The sequence below is a fragment of the Cyanistes caeruleus genome, chromosome 8 (genome assembly GCF_971803275.1).
Source record: "Cyanistes caeruleus chromosome 8, bCyaCae1.hap1.1, whole genome shotgun sequence".
NCBI lineage: Eukaryota > Metazoa > Chordata > Aves > Passeriformes > Paridae > Cyanistes > Cyanistes caeruleus.
The window spans coordinates 28,967,333-28,992,989 of record NC_141708.1 but is presented as its reverse complement, the minus strand read 5'-3'; the positions used below and the strand labels follow the sequence as shown (position 1 = coordinate 28,992,989).

The window sequence follows — 25,657 nt, the reverse complement described above, 5'->3', positions numbered from 1 at the left end:
AACAAAACCTGTACAGATGCAAGTTTAAAGAACAGACTATACTGATAAATGGATGTTTATAAAATATTGCTTCAATGCCACAAGACTTGGCCCCAAATGTAACACAAGGATTGTTTCACACTCAGTGCTGGAGCCCATGCTACCAGTTCCCTTTTTTTTTTTTAGCTGTCCCAAGATATCTACTTCTATTTGCAAAGCTAGAGGAAGCATCTGCAGATAAAAGACATTGGAAAGGTATTAGAGAAGCCAGGATGCCCAGCTTTCACTTGCAGTACTTTTGTTTTAAACCAGCTTCAATCCCTTGTAATTCTCCAAAATGTCACAGTCTGTCTGGAATTGTGGTGATGTGGGAAAGAATTCTGCTGAAAAGCTCCTTTCAAGTTCTTTAATAAAACCTCAGACAAGACATAGCCATGGGGCACTCTCCTGCTCTGAGGTAAGCTTATGAAAGAAATCCTCATCTGTGGGTGAGAAGGGAATTCAGTATTCCATGGCTGATCTTGTTTTTGTAATTTTTGGCAGGAAACACAGAGCATTGGATAGGTACCCTTCATCTTTCATAATGTAACAATTGCTCAAGGTTCACTAAACTAGAAACATCAAAGTTAGGTTTACAAACTAAACATATTAAATGTCCATGGTTTTCTTCCAGTAAAACAAGCAAAAAGTGAAACGGCAAACCTGGCTCAGATTCCTTGTTGAGTCCTGGAAATGAAACTTGTTTTTATTGGCTTTTACATGGATACTTGCATTTGGACTACTTAATTCCTCTGATTTTGTTGTTGGATTGTCTTTTTTTTTTTTTTTTTTTTCCACTTCAACATTTTAACTTAACCTGAGCTCTGTCAAACTAAAGACATGCCAATCTGGCAGGCCTGCCATATAGCAGACAAGACTTAACCCTCACTTGTGTTGCTTGTGGGCTGAAATGGGTAGATTGATTTTTCTGAGCAGAGTTCTTAGTGTCTCAAAGTGCTGGGAGCCATCCCACTTATGCTCTGTGCGCTGGCTGATTCAGACTGACAAACTGGGAGAAGAATTTGCAAGTGTTTGGTAGTTCAGAACTATTACCTTGGGCTGGACAGTAGACTATTCACAGCCACCAATTATATATAAAGATAGTGGTTTAAAGTTATATCCTAGCTAGGATGTGTTTTAACTTGTAATTTTTTCCTGTGTGTTGTACATACATTCTTTGCCTCTTAAAACAGAGTCAGAATGCTGCAACTCTTACCAGGCTGGGGTTTTGTGTCTATGTGTGAGTTTTTAAAATTAATTGATTTGAGTTTTTATTTTTTCTGCCCTCCAGTCCACTGCTCCTGAGCGTTCATTAGCATTTAAAGCTGTCCTGTAACCTTCTGACCTAGCCCAAGAGCTGCACTGATATGAAACTGATTTTCATGTTTAGATTAAATAATTCTTTAAAAAGAATTCTGTGGTGCTTGCTTCGACCTGAGATCTCTAGATAATTGTGTTTAACCCAAGGTATAACAGTAGCTATGTTGGAGGTGTGCAAGATTATCTTAAATTCTATGGTATAATTTAATTATGAACCAAACCTTTTTAATAGCAATTTGTCATTTCTGAATCTTGTATTCCAGATAAAAGTTGAATATGGATTTTTTTTTTTCATCTAGTCCAAGAATGTGTTTTGTATCTCCTCTTTGTACAGAAGTCATAGATAAATCCTTCCTGATTGATGCATGCTACCTTTGTCTTGCAAACAAATAGGAGTATGACTTTATGGGTGCCTACAAGCCACTGCTTGTCTCTCCATTAAAGCATAGGTTTGGTTAGCAGAAATGCCTTCACCCTGAGGAAAGGAGTCTTATCTGTTTTCTTCTCTTGCTTTGTCCTTTTATGCATACTTCACTATATATCAGCAAGGCTGCTCTCTACAGTCTTAGAGAACTATTATGAAGGGATTGCAGAGGTCCAGGGGGATGGGGAAATGGAACTGGACAATATCCTGGACCTGTAGGTTGACCACAGACAACTCAGAATGAAATTCTGAAACTGTAGTGTGGTTTGGAGCTGGTCAGAAGAGTGCAACTGAATATTTAATGGCTACTTTATCTGCTTGAATTATGGCTTTATTGGGAAGGCTTCTGTGGTCTGGAGAGTTTTGTTAATCTTGTGGGTTTAGCTTTTTTCGAAGGCAAAATAAATGCTTCAGCATTAACTCTGTTCTGTGAAAAAAATGTGGTGCCTGACTCACATGTGAAGTGGTCATAAAACAGAATTGTGGTCTCTCAAATAGAATATGCTCAATGTGGAGGACAGCAATAATTTAACTGATGTTTTACTTTGCTAATCCCATGACAATTCTTGTTGAATTAGCTGAAACCTTTCAGAACAACCAACCAACCAGGCATTATCTCACTGTCTGAAGTTTCCAGGTTAAACTAAATTGTCCTGTTAAAACAGCTTTTCCTGCATACCAGAACACAATTCCATTTCCTATTTTTGCTCTTAACAATTTTTCTTAAAGTGGTAGAAGTGTTGATTACTTTCAAGTGCTTTCCTTAACAATGGTATGTTTTAGTTGGTTTTAGGTGTGAACATAGCAAACCCCACAGGTACCACATGAAGTACCAGAAGATTTGTCAGTGTATCTGTAGGATTGCTGTTACATTATAGAAGGACTTAATATTATTTCCCATTCCACAGAAAAACTCTTCTCCCTAACCTTCGTAAATTTGCTAAAATAGGGACTCATTAAACATTAAATTTTTATTTTCTATTTGAATACTGACTGGATGAAAAATGCCACTTATGGAGATCAAAGTAGGCAGGCCCTATACCCCCACAAACATTGTGACCAATAAATTGTAAAGATGCATTTCTTCTCTTCTGGAAACACACAGCAGAATATGACTGTAGGCATAAGGATTTGACAAAAACTGCTGTAGGCTGGGCAAGTTTGGCTTGAAACAACTCAAATGGATGTGGCTGGAGTACTCATTACTCCGTCTAGGTGTTCAGTGCCGGAGAGCCTTGCTGCCTGTGGGTGGAAGGAATAGAGCTTTTCTGTGCTGAGCCTGTGATCTACAGCAGCCTGGCCTTTGTACTGGAGGTCTGTAACTTGGAAAGGACAAGTGTGCCTTACTGGGGACCTGCAGGGCATGGAGGAAATGTCACCAATTTAATGTTTGCTCCAGCATCGCTGGGGGTTCCTCTTGACTTGCTGGACAAGTCCTCTAGAACACTGCTGCCACACTTCAACCCCCCAGGTGGGTTGTGCTGCTGTGTCTGCTTTTCTCTCTTTCCTATCACTAGTACATAGAAGCAGTTTTTTTGGGGTTTTTTTTTGGTCTGGGTAAGGCTGCACTGGGAGTGAACCTTGTCAAAAGTGGGTGTGTGCCGTGTAGACAGATGAGGACACTGCTGTCTGTGCTTTACTGTAACAAACAGTTCTCTCACACAGGAGGGAAGCTGCCCAAGCTGAATGCTGAGGCTTTACTGCAGCCCATGGTACATGAACAGAGCTTGGGCAGTGCCACGAGCTGCTTACAATGATCACTGGCTGTTTTTCCATAAAGATATAAAGTGCATGAGAAGGCAAGGTATTTCTAAAGCTGGTAAGTGCTATAGGCCTTTCATGGCTTGGAAAATAGGTTTGAAGGCAGTATGGGCACTGAAACCAACACAGTGGAGTCTCACCTTTGTAACTTATTCTGTGAAAGCCCATTTTCAGTTTGGCTGAGAATGGAGCACATCAAAAGCTCCCACCATAGTCAGACTTACAGAACCTGTATAGATGACAGATTAAGGGTGTGTATCTGCAGTTTGTGAAGGGGAGCAATATCTGATGTGTTCATGGCAGCAGCAGCCCGTTGCTTTGCTCACAAACATCAGCCGCACTACAAGGAGGAGGTTTATAATTAATCTGCTAGTATATCCACTAGAATAACACAGATCTCTGCTTTCAGAGGGTTTGTGTGATCTTCCTCTGATGTTTAAAACATTTACCACAGCACTTGACCCAACTCTAAGATTTTCAGGCATCTCAAGTTAGCAATAGAGAAAGGAGCCAGCAGCATTTTCTTCCACGTGGTGTCAGTATTGTTCTCTCTCACTCCAGAGCTGTTTTTCCCTTTGAACATAACCCTTTAATATGTTCTGAGAACCAATCTTAAAATTAGATATTACATTTCTATTTTTGTAGTGTATCGGAGCATCAGTCTGTTCCTTCCTCAGATAATTAATTGATATCAGAGAGGCATGAAGGAAGGGTATGAATTCATCTCCAAACCATTATGAAATGCAAGCCTTTTTTATTTTGTGCTTGTGTCACCTTCCTTACCTGAACAATATCTAAGGACTGCCAATAAAATCTCTTACCACTTTTGTGTTCCCGTTCTTTGGTGAACACAGCCAATTTGATTTGTTTACTAATGTTAAAGACTTCTTGAAAAAAACATGAGAAGTGAAATCTTTGATAGGAAACAAGTCCTTGGGAAATAAAATGTATTTGTACTGAAAGGCTTATGATATATAAGCATCAAATATTTCAGCGTTTTGACTTATCTTTGGGTGTACAGTAGGAGAGATGAATGACATTATTTAAAACCCTTAGTGGTTTTTAATTTCATGCAAGGTTAGGGTCAGAAGTGAGAAATGTTTTCAGAAAAACAGGAGAGAGATGTATAGTAAAATAAAAACGTGAAAAAATATTCACTGTCAAAAAAGAAATAGGGAAAATAAGAAAATCCAACTTTTTAAAAACAGTAGTTAATTGTAGGTCATTTAACTGTACTTAGTTACAGAGCAACAGTGAATTTAAAAGGCGTATTCTGAAGGCATAGTTTCCTCTCATGCTGCCTCTCCCACACCCACCAGTTCCTAGACTGCTTTGTTGCTCTTCAATTAGTTTATTTCGCCTTCTCTGGCAAGTAGGAAAACATCCTTAAGCACTTAAACAACACCAACTGAGAGAAGAATAGGGCTAGCACTTATCGCCTTGCATGCAGAAAGGCTCAGCTCAAGCTTGAAAGGGCATTAGCATGTTAGAACCCAATTCAGTTTCCCTCTCTCCCCGTTTTTTGTAGTTTTCTCCTGTAGAGTGGAGTCTGCAGTGTTTATTTGCTTCAAGTAAAAATGGAAATGCATGTTCATGAGTCAGCATTTTTGCTAGATAGTTTCCAGAACTACCAAATGCTAGGCACCTTCTTATTCTGTTATGAGAAGGAAAGGGATGAAATATGTCTGTAGTAAAATTACAGGTGCAGTTGAACCAAAAAATATGAGAAGCAAAAGAAAATGTATGGTGAAGTTGCGTGCTACACCTGTTCCCTGGGGTCTGTGTTTAGTAAATTTACGTCCAAGTTGCTTTGATTTACTGATGCATCACCTTAAAAAAAAATGTGGAAAGAAACTGGGGAGGAATAAGTGAAAAAAACATTCCAAGGCCATTTTTAATTTAAGGAAATACTACTGCTGTTGGCTTTGCATGCATGGGTTGGCTTCTATGGCTGGTAATTTAGATGGATGCTCGAAGCTAAGGTTCTGCCAGCAACTTTAAACCTGACCTTTGAAATTTCACTGACCATCTGCTTTAATTAGATGTTGCCCTATTCCCAGGGGACTGCAGATGTGCTCACAAGGATTCAGGCTGGTGAAGGAATCATAGCGTGAGCCTTAGGCTGTTCTGCCAAGTGCTGGGGTTGTCAGCTGTGCCTGGAGATGGTTTTGCAAAGAGCGTGGCCTAGGACTGAGTTGTTCTGTAAGCTGCTAGGACAAACAAATACTTGAAATGTTGCTGGTTTGATCTACTGTTGCTTCCAGTATTCAACTGGAACTTTGCCTGGGAGCTGCTGGTGTCACTGGCTGCATGAGAGCAGGCACAGGCGCTTTTGGGTAGTTCTTACATATGGGAAGCTAGGCAGAGCAGGGAACCACATCTTCTACAGCTTAAAACTGACCTCTGCTCTATTTTGCCCATGGAGGGTGATGCAAGAGAGGCTGAGATTTGCCAAGATGGGCAGTGCCTCTGCGAGGAGCTGGGTCAGGGAAAGGCTGATCCCTGTGCCAACCCTGCGGGCTGGGCAGGGGGAAAGCTGGGCAAGTAGAGGTCTAAGTAGAGGAGGATAGAAGATATCATAGCATGTCCTTTACAGGCTCTAAGATCTGTAGCTTTAAGATTTTTTGTGTGTTCTTTTACCCTTCACCAAAGACATGAAGATGATTAGGACTACACTGAAGGGAAAAATATTACTTTAAGGAAAAAAAAAAAGAAAAAACCCAAAAAGAACCATTTTGGTGTACTAGTGATTTGTACAGTGTCTTTAGTATTTTCATAGAGTTGTAATGGAGATCAAATGAAGAAATTGTGATTTAGAACTCTTTACTCTTTTGGTATGTTTTAGTTTTCTGACTTCTAATTTTATTTCCAGGCTCTCTGGGAATTCCATGGATAGCTTTGACTTCCAAAACCTTTTCCTTGGTCAATACAGGAGGACCATGCAGCAATAATAGAGATTGAGGTGGATTTGGATACAGGGAGTGCACTGTAACTCAAAACCATACAGTAGTTATAAAAATGTGTTTGTCTTTTACATATTTTCTCTAGGAAACTATAGGAAGCAGTCTACCACTTATTTGCAAGAAATGATGGATGAGAAAAACATTTCCTTGGTTAAATATCTGATCTGCTGCTTTGCTTTTCTTCCAACTCTTGCTTGATGTCGTTAATGTTTATACTAATTCCTGGCTATTTTGCTGATCATTTATATTCCATGATGCCTTCCTAGCTTAACCAAAATGCTGGTTGTGGTGGAGGATGGGGGAGGGCAAAGATAAACTGTTTTAAATCAGTATTAAATTGGCTGCAGAATGGAGCTGTATCTGTTTAATTAAACTTTGCAACCATCGAGCATGGTTTATACTAGAAGTCTAAAGAACTTGGGAAGATTGCTGTTTACAGACCTGCAAGTCGCCGTATTCTAGATGACCAGTGAGCTGAGCCTTTCTCTCCTCAGTAACTTGTGTATTTTATCAAAATCTCCTGGATCTGTCTGGAGCATGAGTTAAATATTAGCAGCAGCCAACACTGTTGACTTATTTTCCTGTGTTTCTTATTCCCTGTCTTCACATGGTAAAAGTTGTTGCACTTTCTGACCAGAGAGAGCATAAGGAGATGAAATCTAAAGTCAGATCCATTAATGTGTTGCTCCTTATAAAGTCTCCTTGTTTCCAATGCCTACAGCAAATCCAGATCCATGTAACTGTCACTCTCCATGAAGTCAGTTTGCTTCATTATAACAAAACAGGGAGGACATTAATTCATTTGTATGCTTAAAATTAAAATGCTGATATGCTGTTTCTGAGAAGTATGCTTAGGGATCTAAACCATGATTTAGAAATAGCCCCAAACCAATGAACTAACCAAAACCCCCCAAAAAACAAACAACTAAACCCCCCACACAAATAACTTTGCAAAGCTTTGCTCTGATTTGTTTTGAAACCCCTTGCTGAGAACTTTTACCTGAGACACACATTGCCAAATTATTCTTATGTTTTCCTCCAGTGAAACTTACTTTACTTGTTTAAAACAGAGAAGTTCATATTGAGTGAAAATCAAAGAAAAAAATAAAAAGACCTTTATGTGCAGCAAAGGAGGGCAGCATTTTTTACATTCTTATTAAGCTGTCTCTCCGGAGGAGCTTGGCACTGCCACAGCTACTCCAGGAAGAGAAAAGAAGCTCTTCAGAGTGAGATATGGTAACTTCAATTACAGGACAAGGCAGATCCTAAGAATGGTGAGGGGAATGGTGGATCTCTTCAACTTCTTCCCACTTAATGGATTGTACAGTATGTAATCTATCCTTCTTTGAAAGTTTTGTATAGGTCTGGATTTCTTTATTTAGTCAAAATGAAGTTCAGAGTTGGAGGGTTGCTGCTGTCTCTGCATACTCTTCAATTGTGGCTTTTCAGTTAGCTGAGAGGGAGAAAAAAAGGAAAGTAATGGAAAAAAGAAGGAAAAATTAATTCTTTGACAATAACCTACACTTTATTGAAGAAGTGGAGAGTGCTGTCCTCATCCCACCCTGTTGTAGCTTTTCTACTCTGAACGAAGTATTAATTCTGGAAACAAGCTCTTTAGGTATTCCCTTTTCCTTATTCCCTTTTGCTTCCTCACAGAGGGACAGCAATATTTCTTCCCTACTTCAAAATCTCGGGCTCATTCTGCAGGTTTTGATGTGAAGTCTGGTTTTTGTTTTGCTTTCGGGTTTTTCTTTTGTATTTTCTTCCCCCAGGAATGGAAACCTGTTCTCTTTCAGCTTGAGGTAATTTCCCCTTCTGTTCTATCACTATGTGCTCTTGTAAACAGTTTCTCTCCATTTCTTTTGTGGGCTCCCTTCAGGTACTGGGTGGCCATAATTAGGTCACCCCAAAGCCTTCTCTTGACAAAAAGTAACAGATTATTGTTTTCTTCTGCATTGCAAATCCAGCAGGGAAATTCCCACCACAGCAGAAGAAGAGCACTTGTTCCATTGTGAATAGAATTACACAATCATTAAGTATGGAAAAGGCCTCCAAGATCATGGAGTCCTGTCTTAAATATTGCTATGCCAATTTAACTGCTCTAGGTGGTGCTTAGATATTATCATGGGCAGGTTGTAATTTCTTCAGTGAAGTGGAATGCACATTTGAATTACATAACAGTGACTTTTGGACATTTTTACGGGGTGTCTCTATTCTTTCCTCAAATAGACTAGTCAACAAATTCCAACTAAAAATGCTCACCGTGCGAGTAGAACTGCATGAGGGTTTGAAGGCAAGATCGGGTCAGCCCAAGAGACTCGTGTTATTCCACAGAAATCCTTGGAACACCATGTGTTCCACCAATATTAAGTGTAGTAGGGGTGGTGTGTTTTTCTTTCAGGAATCTGATGCTCAACAGAAGCTGTGCAGAGGTGCCAGTGTGAGATCTGTGCTACTCAGGAGAGGGTCAAATCACATTGGACTGGCTATTTTGCTAATGTGGCTGCTAATTTAGCTAATGTAACTGCTTTCAGTTCTTCTGGTAGTGTTCTCCCCACACTGGATAAATGTGTTATGCGTGTACCAGTTGTTTTTAAATGCAGTAAAACAAGTTCAGAGCACTCACTGCACTAGGGATGTGGCCCCTCTTTAATGCACTTTTAAAAAATTATTTGGAAGTAAGGTGGGCAGGAGTTCAAAAGGCGACTGCTGTCTCAGCAGAACTTTTGAATAAAAGCTCCCAAGTGCCAGGAAAATTATTCTATGTGGTTTCTTTCATATATTCTTTATAACTGAAGAGAATATTTAAAAGAAAGAAGGAAAGTAAAAAGGTCTGTAGTGCTTAAAATTTTGTTCTTAATCTTGCCCTCACTCTTTTGGAGACTTAAAACCTGATCTGAGGCGTAATCCAGAAAAACATGTCAAGAGGATTTGTTCATAAGCATACGGTGTGTTGACATCAGCAAACTCTTATTATGGCTGTCATGTTCTCTATCCGGAAGCCTCATTCTAATCTCCTGGCAGCATTCAAGCCCAGTGCTTTCCATTTTGATTGAATTAATTAGTGGAGTTTAGATGACTCCCCAGTTCTGAAATTGTCAGAATTTTTATAGCAGGGTGTTTTTAAAGGCTATTTTTACCCTAGTTAATAGCAAGAAGGACATCTGACTACATTTCTGTATAGCTTAAATTGAAAATACATGGCCCATTTGGAAGCAGAGAGAATGGTGAACGAAAGCTATATTTATGTACTTATCTTGCCTTTAAAGTTAATCTCCTGTTACTAGTCTTGAGCCTTTCAGGTTGCCATAGAAACTGCCACAGCCTCCAACTGTGCTTCTCCCAAGACTTAATTGCGTTCTGAGTTTCATGCGCTCTCTATTAACTGCTGCACTGGCAGACATGGGCACGTTGCAGAATGAGTTGAATTAATGGTTCAATATGATGTATGCATTTTTTAATAGTGTTTCCATATCCCTTTTCAAGTTTTTCTTCACCAACTGATTAAATTCTTCTGTAACATGTAGTGATACCACAGGGATGGATTATCTCTGCTGCCACTATATTTGATGTTTTCAAGTTTTCATGCCATCAAAGTAGCTGCAAGAGTCATTAGTTTCAAGGACTTGGGTTTTTTTTCCCCTGGAGAAGTCAGATTATTCCTGAACTACTTTATCTCTGCTGAGTTTTTTTCTGAGTCTTCTCCTTCACCTCTGAAGGCAGCATTGATGTGCATACCTGCTATCTCAGTAGCTCTGGTAAGCTTTTGCTGACTCAATGCTCTTTTACCACATTGATCAGTGTGGGTCAAAGGCAGTTGTTCAGCCAGGCCTGTTTTTAGGTGGGGAATATAAATTCATTAAAGTAAGAAAGTCTGTATGCAAGGTTTGGTAAGGCTTTTCTGGGAATTATTTATTATGTCCTTGATGAAATTTTTTATGAGAACAGGACTGATAATGTGTCTCATTCAACTAGCAGAACAAAATCTCAGGGATTTGGTTTCACACTTGGCTCTCAGCACAATGATGCTGTCACTGCAAATACAGTGCTCTTACAGATACCATTCTGCTTGTGAGGGTGAATTCATGGAACCAGTGGTTAAAATCATTTGTGCTCATTGGATTTAAGTCCAGAACTTCATAACTAAAAAGGAATCTCCACTGTTCTTCTCTTGTGCAAAAAGAGGAGAGAAAATGTATCCCTCTGTTAAGCCCTCTGCCTCAAATCTGCTTTGCTTGTGTCTAGTGGGTAAGGGATAGGGACACTGTTTCTCTTGTACCTAGGATATTTCTGTGCTTTTATTAATGGAGGCTCAGAGATGTGCTTTTATCAATAGAAAACACCCCACAACTGATGAAAGAACAGTGGCAGTGATGCTGAGAAACAGGGTGAGGTGAGGATATCACCAACATGTCACTTCATACATGTCAATTTTACTTTTAGACACTGGCCTTCTGGACATAGCTCAATACATCCATTTTGACTTTTAAATGTTTCAAATATCTTTTAAAATCTGACCCCTTTGCTTATGTTTTTCATGTGGTTCATGTTGTTTACTATTTTTTGTAATTCTCCATATGTGCTACTTTTCTTGAATTATGTATTGGTGGTCCCCTATAAAAATCTTTGTAATTACTTCAAGAAAGCAAGGTAGCTTGTCTGGTCTCAGCCTTACTACCAATATTTCTCTGTGAATTTGTGTGCTAGTTTTAGCTTTTTCAACCAGAAAGAGGAATTGGGAAATGATGAAATTATGACAATATTGTCAGGATTAATCTGAAAGAATGAAGACAGTTTTACAGCACTTCCCTGCCCCCTGCATCGTCTTTGTTTTTTTTCCCCAGATTCCTTTATTCATTAGCTTCCTGCTTTACACTTCTTGCCACAACACAGTGCACATTCTGTCTCAGAACTTAAATCTCTTCCAATCCATCTCAGCTTTGCTTTTTATCTGCTCTGTGAGCTTGGATGTTGAAGGGAGCTGGGTTTCTTTGCCAGCACCGCTCAAGTTATGTTTCCTTGATTGCCCTACGGAATGCCAACATATATTCTTGAAATCTGTGTGTGCTGGAGATATTCCTCAAACATTCTAAAAACACTTGCTTTGGGATGGGATTAATTTGGATTTGAATATAAAATAAGCATTGCTTGTTGGCTTTTTGTCGCTCTTGAGAAGCCAAAGAGCTGCCATGTCTCCAAGTTGTTGGTCTCTGTGAGCTCTTTCCAGGCAGTGATAGCACTTTCTTTGCAGAAAGCACTGCTTTCACTGTCTCTGCAGGCATTCAGAACAAAGACCTTGCCCATCAGCTGGACAGCCCAATGTGTGAGCACATGGAAGTCTTGACACCAATTACATGCAGCTCCCAGCAGTCCCAAAAGAGAGAAAAGACTCATTAGAAGTCTGAGATGTGCCAGTAGCAGCTTATTTTACTCCACCGTGAAGTGTATTGTGAAGGCTTTTTCACACAAGCTGTAATTTCTTCATATTTCTGTAGTTTATATTAATTTTAGGATGTTCCCACTGTTGATGCCTAGTTGCTAGGCTTTTCTGTAGGCACATGGCAGCTTTGGAGTACAGGTGTATAGGGTATCCCTGGGGCCACATCTACTCATGCAGTTCTTGTTAGGGATTGCAGCACTTTGTTGCAGAGAGGCACTTGTACTTTGCTTCTCCTGCCTTGCCAAACACTTGTCTTTAGGTACCTGTTGTTCATCCTTCCTTCCCTTCCCCATCCTGTGGAGAAAACTGACTCACAACTGGCTCTTGTACATTACCCGCAGGTGAACAAAGAGTAGAGGCTCTGCTTCCTCGTAGCCTTTGTGCTCCTCTTCATCAGACGACATACAATGCCGCTGTGGGATATTTGTGTTGGAAGGCGGGCTGTTCCTGGGAGCGGGGAAGAGGAGCAATGAAAGCTGCTGGCAGAGGTCAGGGAGACAGATTTGAGTCAGGCTGCTGAGTGGACAGTGGAAGGATTAAACCTGGGAGCTGACTTGTTACTTTAGGCTCACCTCCTAACCTTGTTCCTAAGTATAAGGAAGGGTGAAGTGAAATTTGAGTTTTGACTAAGCAGGGATGCTGCTGAAGAGGTTCATACATATCTCAGGTAAATATCCCCACTGGATTAAGCAGAAGCACTGGAAAGAAGATGCACAGGTAGGGAAAGGCTTGTTCAGCAGTTCTCCTGAGTTTGTATCACTTTATTTTTTATTTACTGCACTAAATACAGTATATACTAAATAAATCCTCTAGCACATACTGAGCAAGATGGAAGGTGACACTGGGTAGAATGTAGGCTCTGTACGGCTAAACATTTAAAATTCTTGAAATCTAGACCTACTTGCTTTCCTTTAAATGTGATTTATGTCTCTCTACTTCTCATTTGTGCCTCCAGAATCAATCCTCAGTGAAAATTCTGTTTTCTGTTTTGACCCTGCTCACCTCAGTAGTCATTTAGCAGAAGGTTTCACCTACAAGTTCACTAAGTGGGTAATTCTGTGTGTCCTTGCATGGCATGCAGTGGAAACATGCATGGGCTCTATTAATACCTGTTCTTACATAAACAGAACTGATTTCATTCAGTTCTGCAGCAAATGAAGCACTGTGGGAACAAGACAGCCAAAGCTTGGGAATTACTCTACAAGGAAGAAACTTGGTGTTTCTTGGAACAGCTGCCTATGCTCAAGGCTTTCTTGGTAAGAGCCAACAGTAACAAGGTCTTATTCTGAACAGGAGTCTAAATAAACAGATTTTTTACTGCCTTTTTTGAAAGCTCATATGTAGAAATCCTGAAGTTTATTTCAAAGAAGGCTGAATTTTTATCTAATTACAGCCAGATACTCAATTTTGAGGGGGGCTCTAATGAAAGAAAAGAGGAATTGGAGTCCCAAATGGAGACTTATGGGAAATTGTTTTCTTTATTTACTTTGAAATACTGACAGGATGGAAATAGGTTTTTTTCCCTCAGTTTTCTGTCAGTTGATTTCCTTAACACAGACAAAACTGAAAGGCATATGGTGAATGACTTAGCAATAATTGGATTACTAGCAACAGTTACTACGAAAATTTTATTGCAATAGCTACAGAGGTGGCTGAATTGAATTTAAATGTTAAATTCAAACTTGTGCCTGGAAGGTCAGTATCTGCACTGCTGTGTCATGTGCAGGTGAGCCCACAGCCTCACCTATCTGTCTGGTACTTCCCTGGTGCACACAGGTGCAGGAACATGGGGAACTCTGTTTGCCAGTGGTTCCTTAGCTGGGCTGAACACTGATGTGATGAAGCTCTGTGAATGTGCTATCAGCACCAGAGGCTGCCTGTTAAACTGGAACCAGCACACATGCCATTTGATGCTGGGGCTTTGTCTCAAGGGGTGCTACTTCAAAGTTGTCTTTGGTTTCCAAAGACTGCCTCTGGCTGGATAATATTTCAGTATAAAGATAACATCATCAGAGATAAGAATAAGGAAAAGATGAATGATCCTGTTTATTCTTGGATTATTGATGTTTGTTTTCTCTGGGCTGGAAGATACAGTTAAGAGGAATTTCAGAACAAAATCTTGCATATTAAAAGCTGCTGCAGAGCTGGCAGGAACTGATACAAGAGAGGGCAAGGCTCTGCCTTAAATCCTTCTCTTCTGTGCATTATTCTCCCCCTTCCTTGGCGAAATCTTATCTTCATCCACCTCTGTCCTTCTGTTTTAATAACATGCTGCAGTGGGAATCTCAGACTGATGGGGAAAATGTGACCCAGTATATCTGTGCAATGCAGAGAAAGCAGGAGCCTGTTTCCCTTGGCCTGTTTTCCAATTGCCATTTCCCAGTATGTCTTTATATTATCAGTGGAAATATTAGTAGGAAACCAAGCAATCACTAGTGAACGCACTGATCTGCACAATTAGTCTTCAAATAAATCAGGATAGCTGCTCAATCTTTTGCATTCAGTGCACAGGGCAAGAGCTGATGTGCAACAAGACTGTTTGCTGAGACCTGCATACAAAAGCAACAGCAAAGGAGACGCCAATCTGCAGAACAAAACTGAAAACAATTTGTACCATATGTTCAGCACCAGTGAGAAAAATGAGCCATTTATTCCCCAGTCCAAAAGTAAGTTTATAACTCTCTTTATGAACTTGTTTTTCTGGATCCAAACATAGTAAAATGCAACCCATAATTTCTTAACTGCTCACAATTGCACCTGACCACATGAAATATATTTCTGAGGTATTGCAAAAGCCTGTCAGAATCAGAGAAGGACCAAAAAAGCACAAAGAAAAATCACAATAATAAAATAATTAAAAGGCAATAACTTTTAAAATAATTGAGGAAGTATTTAAATTAAGAAATAATCTCAATTCCCATTTCCTGGGAATGTGCACTGTGCAAGAAAATAGAAGGTAATTATGCTAAGAAGACCTGTGGTAAAATCTTTAATTATAATCATTCAGAGAGAAGTTAATTAAAAGCATATCTTTAATGTAGCAGAATGGTTTTCCCTACATGCCACCATTTGGGACTGACTCTCTTCTGCCCTCTCTGTTATTTAATTTAAATAGTTCCAAATAGCTGTGAATGCAGATTGTCTTCTGAACAATGGCTTGTGTTCCGGGGGGGAGTGCAGAAGGCTGTAGCCTTTTCTTTTTGCTGGAAGAGAAATAGCATCTCTCAGTCCTTATTACTGTGTAAAGGAGTTACAAGAGTAACTGCAAGATTTGAATGTACAAGTTTCCTGGGAGCTGGCCTTAGCCATGCTCCCTTTTTGCTCCTGTTTTCCTCCCCCACGTGGATGCCACATGTGCTGGGCTGGGTTGATGGTTGATGGTCCCTGGCAGTGGTCAGTCTGCTGACACACCTTGCTTCGCAAGCTGCTGCTCTGGCACTGCACTCACAGCTGCCACCCTGCCTGAGCTCCTTGCAGGGGAATGTTTGGCCACAGAAATCATTAAAAGGAAATAGCAGGTGGGTGTTCAGATGTAAACACAGCCATGCAGATGAAGTCTGGTGAAGGTGGTTTTCAAATGCCCAGCAGGCTAACCAGGTTTTCTTTAAAGGGAGGAAGCTTTGGTAGCAGTGCCTACCTGCATGGAGAGCAGTGTCAGGCTACCACAGCCTTTTGGTAATTAATCACAGATTATGAAGGACAGCAGAGAGGATTTTCTCCAAAATTTTTTTCCAAAAGTGGTTTAAGAGTTTCTCAAAAGGTGGAGAAGTTGACAGATGGTGCAATACCCTGAAATATCTATGGGGTAGGAATGTACTACCAATCCAGACTCTATTCTGTATGATATGTCCATGCCCAAATACTTGGTGTGTATGGTTTGGTGCATTTTTATTTTTAAGCAACTAAATTAGTTTCCAAAATATTTCTCTATATCTTTCCCAAACTAGGCCTACTAAATTATTGCTAATGGGGGTAATGGTTCCTTTAGCTACCAGCTTCCCAAGTTAGACTTTAGCTTTGGTGTTCAAAACCAAATCAGCCCTTCCACTGTTGCAGTTGCCCATGTTTCTGGCTCACAAACCCCACACCAGTAGTGAAATGCATCTTTTTTCTGCTCCTTGCCCCAAAAAAGTTAGTGCTAATGAGCACAAGAGGACAAATCAGTTCTGAAGCTTCTAGGTGAGACATTAGGAAGAACATTTGAAAAGAGACTGATGGAAAGAGAGGGAACTTCACCTTCGTTTGTTTGTCTGGCAGGCAGTGTGCCAAGGCAATTGTGTGCTCTGAGGCCATGCGTCAGCTGAAATTTGAGGGAGGTGGAAAGCTGACTTTGAGGATGGCTTGAACAGTAAGTGAGCAGCACAAACACTTCCACCCCTGCACTGCTTTTGTTTTCAAGCTGTTGTGCAGTAGACACTCCAAAGTTGCTTATTAGAAGTCTGTGAAGAGCTGTAGGTGCTGATATGATACAATCAATTGATTTTATTGGGCAAAACAAAATCCCTGAAGACTCTTTCTGAGCACAGAGTGGCATTGCAGGGCTCTGTGACAGGTCTGAGTTGGGGCAGGGAGGGAGGAACCAGGCCAGGGCAGTAAGGTAACATTTCTAAACTGAGGTTTTGCTGGGCAGCAAACAGAACAAGTAATAAATTGAAAAATTACTATAGATGCATTTAATCAGGGTAATTGAAAAGCCTCTTTTAGGAGTTTAGTTTGTATTACCCAGCTCAGTGTAGAGAAATGGCGAGTGCATCGTCATGTCAGTTTCAAGCGTTGATAACACAGTGAGTGATTGCCTGCTTTTTATCACCTCCCCGAGTGAAATTTTTCAAGTTAAAAGTGGCTGTTTCTGTTAAAGGAATAAACATTTAAACATTTAGGTGGATGGGAGTTTTTACAAACTGTCCACAAAATTAAAAATAACAATACGTAATTAAATTTTTGTCAACTGATGTAACCTCAGGCTGCTGGTAATTTCTACTCTAGAAAAGCTGGACTAATATGTTCTGGCCATAAAATGAGAGAGAAGGCCCAGTCAAACCACAACGTTTCTGCCTCTACTAATTTTTAATATTCTGTAATTATTATTAATTATCAATCTATATTATAGATCTTTTGATCTATCAATAAATTTTGAGATTAAAGACTTAAATAATTGTCATAGTGAATATTTAAATAATTTTCCATTTCAAAATATGTTTGTACTGATGTGTTTCTATCACAGTGTTTTTCTTTGGTAAAATTGTTTTTCAACATTAAATATATTCTTTAAGAGTAAAATCTTGACTATCTCTGCTCCAAATCTCCTAAGCTCTGTTTAGAAGGTGAGCTCTCAGCAGCAAATGGCACAGTAATTTTTCATCCTGCTTAAAATGGAGATAAAGTATTTCAGTTGAGTAGTTAAAGGCATTTTCTTTCATCACTTCCTTTCATGCTAAAACAATTCATCTCAAAACTTCTTGCTGGTTCACCAGCAAGATATTTATTACCATTGTAAATTTATTTAGTACCTTCTTGATGTTACATGACTTTAGATTGTTAAATTACTATCAAACATAATAATAGCTTTCAAAGAGCATAATAAAGCTAAACATCTGTAAGAGTGCTACCAGGTGCTGCAATATAATCTCAGTTTAAAAAAGTGAAACTCAAGTTTTTAGGGATTCTTGTATGTTGCATACTCAGAGAAGATGCATTAATAAAATTAATACATGTATTATTGAGCTCTGTTCCTCTTTGGTATGCAAATTCGAGCTGGCTTTAGGAAGTGTCAAGATAGCTGCAGAGTGGCTGAAAAAGAAATGTCAGATATTGATTCAGATTTGCTATACCTCTGCTCAAGGACAACTTTATGATGCCTGTAAGAAGCCTGTTTTCTGTCTGGAGCACGTCATCTCTCAAAAGTTGTATTGTAATAAATTATCTTGTGGGTGTGCTCATAGTGGCTCATTTTGCTGTGAATTTTGAAATACAATATTTGGAAATATGTGCAGCCTTTTTTTGAGAATTGCTGTTATATCTTCTCTCCCAATGGTACTTTTATAATTATTTTCTTTTAATAGGAAGCCAGAAAAATATTTGCCATAGCAAAGCTTAGCAGAACAAACTTAAGGAGTTATGTCCAAAACACCATGGGTTTTAGGTCATAAGGGTGTGCATTTTTAAAAAGTACTAGCTTATCTTTTAATACTCTTGCTGCTGAAGGGGATGATCTTGGGGGGCTACAAGCTGTTGTTTTTGTATAAGTAGGTGCTGTAAAAAGAGTCCCCTCAAAGCACTGTGCTGATTGAAATGATGTTTGTGCATTGCAGTCCTTCACTTAGAACAGTACTGTCAAACAAATGGCTTTTCTTTGGTTCATTTTACCCTCCATTCAAATACCAGTTTGGTTAAATGCAATACGCAACAGTTTTGTGAACCATCCTGCACTGGATTAACCATTAGTGAAAGAAGAAAAAATATTTAGACCCAAAGCCTAACTTTAAAATGGAAAGGAAAAAAAAAAAAATCACTGTGTTTTTGTGTCTTTATCAGATACAAAATATTTATTTTGCAAATGTGTTCTTTTCTGTGGCTCCAGTTTCCTTGTCTGCAAGGGATGTATTTTAAAATTTCGAGTGAGTTGTTAATTACAGCAATTTTTTACACTAACTATCTTTGAAGATCCCTGGAGAAATCTCAGTTCTTATGCAGAAATCCATATGAGATTAAAAGCCAGTGATGTGTGTTTAGGGTGCAGTGACAGAAGCAATGACGCTGTGTGTTCATAGCTGTGCCACTTCCACAGAGAGTTTATTTTCTTTGTTAGTATTATGAAGTTCAGGAAGAAAACACTTAGTGCCTCTTGTCAAAAAGGTTCCAATGAAGACCATACAATAATTAAAAGCTGATCTTTCCAGAGGGAATCGGAACAAAAATAATGCTGACTCTTTAACCTGGGGGAACAGCAGCCACTGCATGGAAAAGGGTAGGCCTTGGATAAATGCCCAGATGTTTAACAAAATGTTGGAGCAAGTCCAGAATCAAATAAGGCAGCTGGTTGGGGTGGGATGAAATGCACTCACTTGCTGGAGTTTGCAGCGGACGTTCCCGGGTCTCTGATTTTAGAATAACCCAAGGTAGAAGAGCTCTCAGGAATTCCTGAGGAGGAGTTTTTCTTGCCCCAGAATGTCTGCAGTGCTCAGAGAGTTATATTGGCTGGTAAATCCAGCACATTGTGATGCTGGAAAGTGACAAGAAGTACTTTTGGGCAACAGGATTAAACAATTGCAATCTCTTATTTACAGTCAGGAAAGTTATAGTGAAACTGGGTTTTATGTGCACGAATGAAGGCAGGAGAGCAAAGAAAAAAAATGAAGAGACTTGGGGGATTCCAGGTGGGCGTTCTCACGTGCCAGCCCATTGATCTGAGAGCTCTTGAGCTCATTATCTTCCTTTTCAGCTGAGTATAATCAGCATTAGGCGTGTAAGTGAATGGAAATTCTGTAGTTCAGCACTGTGTATGAAATTCTTCTTGGCAGGCACTAAGTGCTTTGTGTGTGTGTTAGGTTGGGTCTTGCTTTATTTAACAAGGCAGTTCAGTGCATGCCAAACTGTTTAGTATACTGACTCTCTTGGAATTGAGCGTTTTCCCCTGACTTGCAACTAAACCAGAAGTTTTGCGTTTCCATGACAGTTATCCTAAGGTTACTTGAGGCTTGATCAAGGTTACTTGATCAATTTTTGTGCATGACAAGTCCCTCCTGGACAGCTTTGATTGGGTAAGGCTTTTTTACTGCTATGTGATAACTGCACAATGGATGTAATTGCAGTAATATTTTTGTGTCTGTACTATAATTTGGTGAATATTTGGAATTTTCTATTTTTCTAGTAAAGGTGGGAAGAATCACAAGGAGCAAAAGGATAAAAAGTTGAAGTGGTATCAAAACTAGAATAGATTTTCCAGTTTCCATTTTACATGGTTAACTGTCTGAGGTCCAGGTAATACAAGATCTGATTCAAAACTCTATTAAATTATAAAACTAATAATAACGCCACTGAGGTCCTTCAAAAGGAAAATGTAGCTTAATCTTAAATGACAAAATCTCCAGTTGGTTTGGGGAGAGACTTTTAAAATCCTTCCCATTTGGCTACTTTGGTGCTCCTTATAGATGTCTCCTGTATTCAACTACGAGCTCTTGCTGTTCTATATTTGTATCTTCTATTTGCTATAATATTTACCAGTTACAGGTCTGTCACAGCTCTTATATTGTGTAAAATTGTGAGTACCCTGAGCAGAAGGGAATTTAATACATGGAATGCATGACAATTTTGACGACTCTGACCCTTTGGATGGGTGTCAGTGACTGCTTGACCTTTTCTATTACTTCTGAACATGTGGGTGACCTTTGAGCTCTGGCTGACCTCTGACTTTTTGGCAACATTTTGAGCCCATTCTGACCTTTCAGTGGCCTTTGATCCTGCAAGACCATTTGTCCTCTTGCAGTGACCTGTGACCCAGGATGAGATCAGAACTTTGGGGATGACCTATGATTCCTGAATGACCTCTAGTTTGTTTTCTATTAGGATTTTGTTAGCCTGTCCAGCTCCTTCACCAGGACTGAGGTCTTGACTATAAGAACATTGAAAATGCTTAGAAGATCCAGAAGTGGTGTTTATCCTCCCAAAAATAGCTAAGAAAGCACAAGTGAGCAGTGACCAAACTAGTCTGGAATTGAAATCCAGCCTCATACATTCTGTTTCTCCTCTCTACACAGGCAAGCAACACAGAAGATGCAGGAGGAGACAGACTCACATTGCTAAGGTAGGAAGAAAGCATCTTTTGTTTTAACTGCTTCATGGAAACTTTTGATATCTCACAAGAAATTCGTATACTATACTACTCTAATGTAATTACACTTGGTTTGTTGGAAATTTGCTGGACAACAACCTAAAGAGTGAAACTTCTCAAAGTCTAAATGCTGATATGTATCAGCTGTAGACAGATAAATGCAGGCCAGTGTTACCAGCTGACTCCCAAAAAAAGTGTTGTTGATTCCTGGGTGGGTTTCTCACGTGGAGTTTTTTTCCCATATTCCTCTAGTGTTTTATTTTGCTTATAAATTCCTGTAACCATGGGTCATGTGTTGGTATGACCTGAGTGGCCAGGAGGAGCAGTCTGGTGTCAGGAAGTGTTTCATGAATTTGCAGTGGTATGGGGTTGTATCAGTAAATACATCAATAACTGAAATCCTTTGCTGTGTTTTTGCCAGGAAGACTTGGCTTTTATGAGACTGGCATTTCTCTAAGCAACTAGCTTTATGTTATGCCCCAAGACTAGATTTCCTTGCATCATTTATCTAGCAGACTTGTCTGACCACAGGGACATAGATTAGCAAAAAAATTTCTTAAAGGAATATTTTACCCATAAAAATTAGAACCACAGTTAGGTCTTCCACACCATTTGCATTTTGGAGTAAAAACACATGGACTATGCTAATAGCCAAGCCACTGAAAAATCATGGTACACATCCCAGTCTTTAAGATATTGTGAGGTTTTTTTCAGTGACCAAGTTTTTTTTAAATTCTTCAGTTAAACAGCTGAGGAAAAGATGTTATAGTTCAGAACAATTTCAAGTATTTCCCAGATATTTTGTACTGCCAGATGCTGCTGAAGTATCCCACTTAATATTCTATTTGCTTTGTCAGTAATGCAGGAGATTAATAAACCACATTAGGTAGGAAATAGCTTTTTGAGAGAACTAGGAAAGGTAATTCAAGGTTTTAGACAAAGCCATTGAAGCAGAAACAGGCTGCTTTCCCAAAAGCTAATGAAATACTAGCAGAGCAAGGAGGGAGTGTAACACATCATTTGGAAGTCAAAAGTCAAGGGAAAAGATTTTAAAAGATACTTTAAAAAATACTGCCTCCATTTGCCAGCAGACAGCACCTCCCAATGTCAAGCCTCTCACTACAGAAATTACCAAGTCCTGTTGAAACAATCATCTCTTCTGTGAGGGGGCATCTTTTGAATCAGTGATTGCTTAGGTCTGGTGGAGGACCTGCACATGCTCCTCACTCATTGCTGGATCTGAGACAGAAATTTTGATTGTTTTATTTCTACATTTTTTGATCATAGTCAAACAACTGGCAATTGGTTTTTTCTGGTTACTGAATTTAAGTTCTGCCTGTTTTACTGTTGGTAAGTAATGGTTTGGATGTCCCTCTGGGTTATAAAACAATTGAATTTCAGTAGCTGAAATGAGAGGAGAAATAAAAATTTTTTTAAAAAAAAGTATGTGTAAATGTATTTTATAAATGTTGAAGTATATCATCAGGGAGGCTGTGACTTCTCACCTTGAACTCTGCTGGAGCTAGGGCACTCTTCTCAGGGATTTAAGGTCAAAACCCTTCAGATACAGAGTGGAATTAAAACAAATTTTTTTGTCTTGTGTTTATGCCATAGATTTTGAATTAAAAAAATTTTGTTTAACTCCCAAATATTTTTGGAAAATTCTTGGGCTATGATTTTGTCTCCCTAACAGAAATTTCTGCAGACCCCTAAGTACCGTATTGAGACATCTAGATTCACATTTCTCACAGAACTTAATGTTCATAGATGTGCACTCTTTTATGCCCAAGGTCTGGTGAAGGTCAGCAAAAGGCTTTTCTTTTCCCCCCCACTAGGAACATTACTGGAATATGCCATTCTTGAAAGCAATGTTTTATTATTTGTTTAAGAAGTATTGTCAAGTGGGCTGATTGCTGATGTGAATTTTCTCTCTTGTTTGTATTAATTTTAACAAAACTAAGTAAATGCTGTTGGTAAATATTCACTCTGCAAGCCTTTAGGCCAGTCAATAAAGCTGTAACCCCAACTGTCTGTTACTCTATTGAAGTGAAAATGCACAGTAATTTGTTTCTAGTGAAGGAGGATGAATGAATCACTTGGCCATTTAGTTTGAGGTAGTGCCTTGTCTGAGCATAGGCTGGAGCACCTGAATGAAGTGAGCTGATCTGCAGTAAGCAGGAGCATTATTTACATTGAGCTCTACTGTTCGTCTAAAAAAATATCCAATGCCAAGGTCACTTCTGAAAACAGCTTTCAGATGTGACAGTCTGCTCCCCAAAAGATGTGTACTGCACAAAGACCAAAACCCATGAAATAAGTGTGTAGGACAGAGAACTGCAGCCTCAGTCTGCTGTGATGGGAGTAAGTATTGCAATCAAGAACCTGCTGCGTGTATTATGAAGCCTCCTGATTCTGAACCAAAATGTTGGTATTTGCCGTAAAATCACCTTTTCCTTAAGACAAAGCACAAGGAATTGCTGCCTAGTTTCTCAGTAAATACTCAGTAAAGAATGATGCTCTCAAGAGTACACAGTTGGGAAAGGACAGGAACTCTACCTTAGCTTTCCCAAATTGATGGCTGGTTCTGAACTGAGAGCAAGGCTAGTTACCACACACCTTCTTTCACATTCCTGACATGGAGTATGTTCCTTGTCTGGAATGCATTTGTGCTGCTGCTTTTATAACACAAGCAGTTTCAGAGAGAACAGGAAGATGCTTCCCTTTTTTAGTTACTTCAGTCATGTGCTCTGATAGCCCGGAACTGAAACTTGTCCCAGTAATTTAACATTTATTAAATTCCTTTTATCATGGAAAAATTAGGACATCTCACTAGGTAGGTGAGCAGGTTACAGATTTCTGTGACTTTAATTCTGTGTACCAAGAGTTGTCTTTCTTTTACTGTTACACCCCTGTTAAAGCAAACCAGTATGATGCCACGGGATTTCTGTCAATTGATTTTCTGTTGTGTTTCATAAAGGCCTAAGTTCAGGGCACATGCAAATCTCTCAGTTTAGAAATCAGATATACAGAAACGTGTTTGATAGATGTCCACAGTGTGTTTAGCAGGTGGTTTTAATCCCTATATTAAGTTAGTTATTAGGGGGAAATAAAAGTGTCTGTCTTGGGGGAGAGATTATTAGCATATACAGGAATCTTGAAATGCTGCAGGATTTTTTTTTTTTTGGAAAATGAAACAATCAAGGCAGATCCATTCTGTTGGGCTTTGGTTTTTGTTACTGTTTTAATGTAAATGCTGCTTATTAAATCTAATTAGGTTTACCTGCTCTGCTGGCTAAATTTGAGGAGATACACCCTGTGTCACTGTAACCAGGGCAGTGTCACCAGGCTGGCTGTGCACGCTGCTGATTGCTGCTGAATTGAGCAGGCACAAATAGCGCTGTTGTTGTTATGGGAAACTGTTGTTTTGTCCTTCCTATTCCAATGCCAGAATAATCATGTTGCCTTTTGGAAAGAGATGTGCAGAGTAACCAGAGCCCTTAGAGTACAAAATACTAGAGATACAAAGCTGACATACCTTGTCACATCTATCAAGGATGTTTTGTCAGAAACTGCCTAGGGATTAACAATCTAGCAGGTCCACCAAGACAAGTCTGAAAAGGATGAAGTATATTTTGAAGGAAAAGATCACAAGGTTGATGTTTCTCTTCCCTCCTTTGCTTACCAGATGCTCTTTTCATAAAACGTGCAAAGATGGCAATTTGTAGTAAAGACCAAAGATGGCAAAAAATAACAAGAAGTGGCAAGTGTGTGATAAAGCTTTTCATGGTATTTTGCCCTCTGATCTGATGTTTTGTCTGTTCACACTTTGTTTTAAACTGCTGGAATTTTTTTTTCTTTGAATTAGGAAGATTGACCAAGGTTTAGAAATCTGTGGTTGCACATTAAGCTTGAGATACTCATGCCTCTTGGAGAATAATGGGACTACTTTTAGGGTTTTGCTTGTTTGTTTTATTTTGGTTTTGCTACTTTTTTGGTCTTCTCGTGTACAAAATATAGAAAATTAAAAATCAGGTTTTCACATTTTCTTGGTAATGAGGTAAATGATGAAGACTTACTAGTCAATAAAAGCTCTTGGATTTGCATAAGTCTCCTAAAACCACTTTTTACATTTTCTAGGTGAGAATGTTTAAGAAATTCACTGCTTTGTATGTTTGTCCACATACATACATGTGTACATGGGATTACCTTGGTGTTAGCTGAAGTGATGTGAAATTCTACATGAAGCTTTCTTCCCTTTCGTTTTTAAAGGCTTTTTTTTTTGCTGCTTGATATGAATTTAACCCAAGTAAACCTGGTTAAAGGGCAATACATCCATATTATTTTGCTCTAGCTTGACTATATCAGCTTAATATTAGTTCCCCTCGGTGTGCCTGCATGGCCTTACTGCAGAGCGATGTGGTATGACACCACTGTGTTGGCTCCCTCACATCCATTTGGAATGACCTGTTTTCATCACTCTTACTTCTACTCCACAGCTTACATTGGCCTTTTGAAGTTTTGGGGCTTTGTTTTTTTTGTTTTTGTTGCGTGGTAGTTTTGTTTTTCCTACAGTAATGTTTGTAACAGGATTTCTTTCCCTTTATGGAATCAGGCTGGTCAAGAGAAAGCAAGTGCAGTAATTTTGGGCGCTGTCTGTGGGCATGGAGGGATAGATAGATCCAGGCTAAGCAGACACATTCATGTCTTCTCTGATAGGTGAATGGTTATGGGGAATGTGATCCACCGTCCAGAGCCCCATCAGCCCTGCTGGATTCTGACACAGGGAATGCCACAGGGAATTTTTCAAGTGGTTTAAATGGAGATGCAGACAGAAATTATGGAACAACCCTTTCTAAGCAGGCATTGTGCCAAAGGTCAAGCCTTCATTTCTAACTGTTAAG

The 25,657-nt window shown here is 39.3% G+C and overlaps 1 protein-coding gene across 10 annotated transcripts in view; it reads left to right on the top strand.

Annotated features, from left to right (window-relative positions):
* The window catches only part of FAM13C (family with sequence similarity 13 member C), a 118,776-nt gene that overhangs the window by 12,271 nt on the left and 80,848 nt on the right, over positions 1–25,657 (top strand). For all 10 annotated transcript variants that reach the window (XM_086899711.1, XM_086899710.1, XM_086899709.1 and 7 more), the window contains exon 6: positions 20,683–20,729. In XM_086899711.1, coding sequence (XP_086755837.1) covers positions 20,683–20,729 — 47 coding nt within the window. The remainder of the gene's footprint in view (positions 1–20,682; positions 20,730–25,657) is intronic.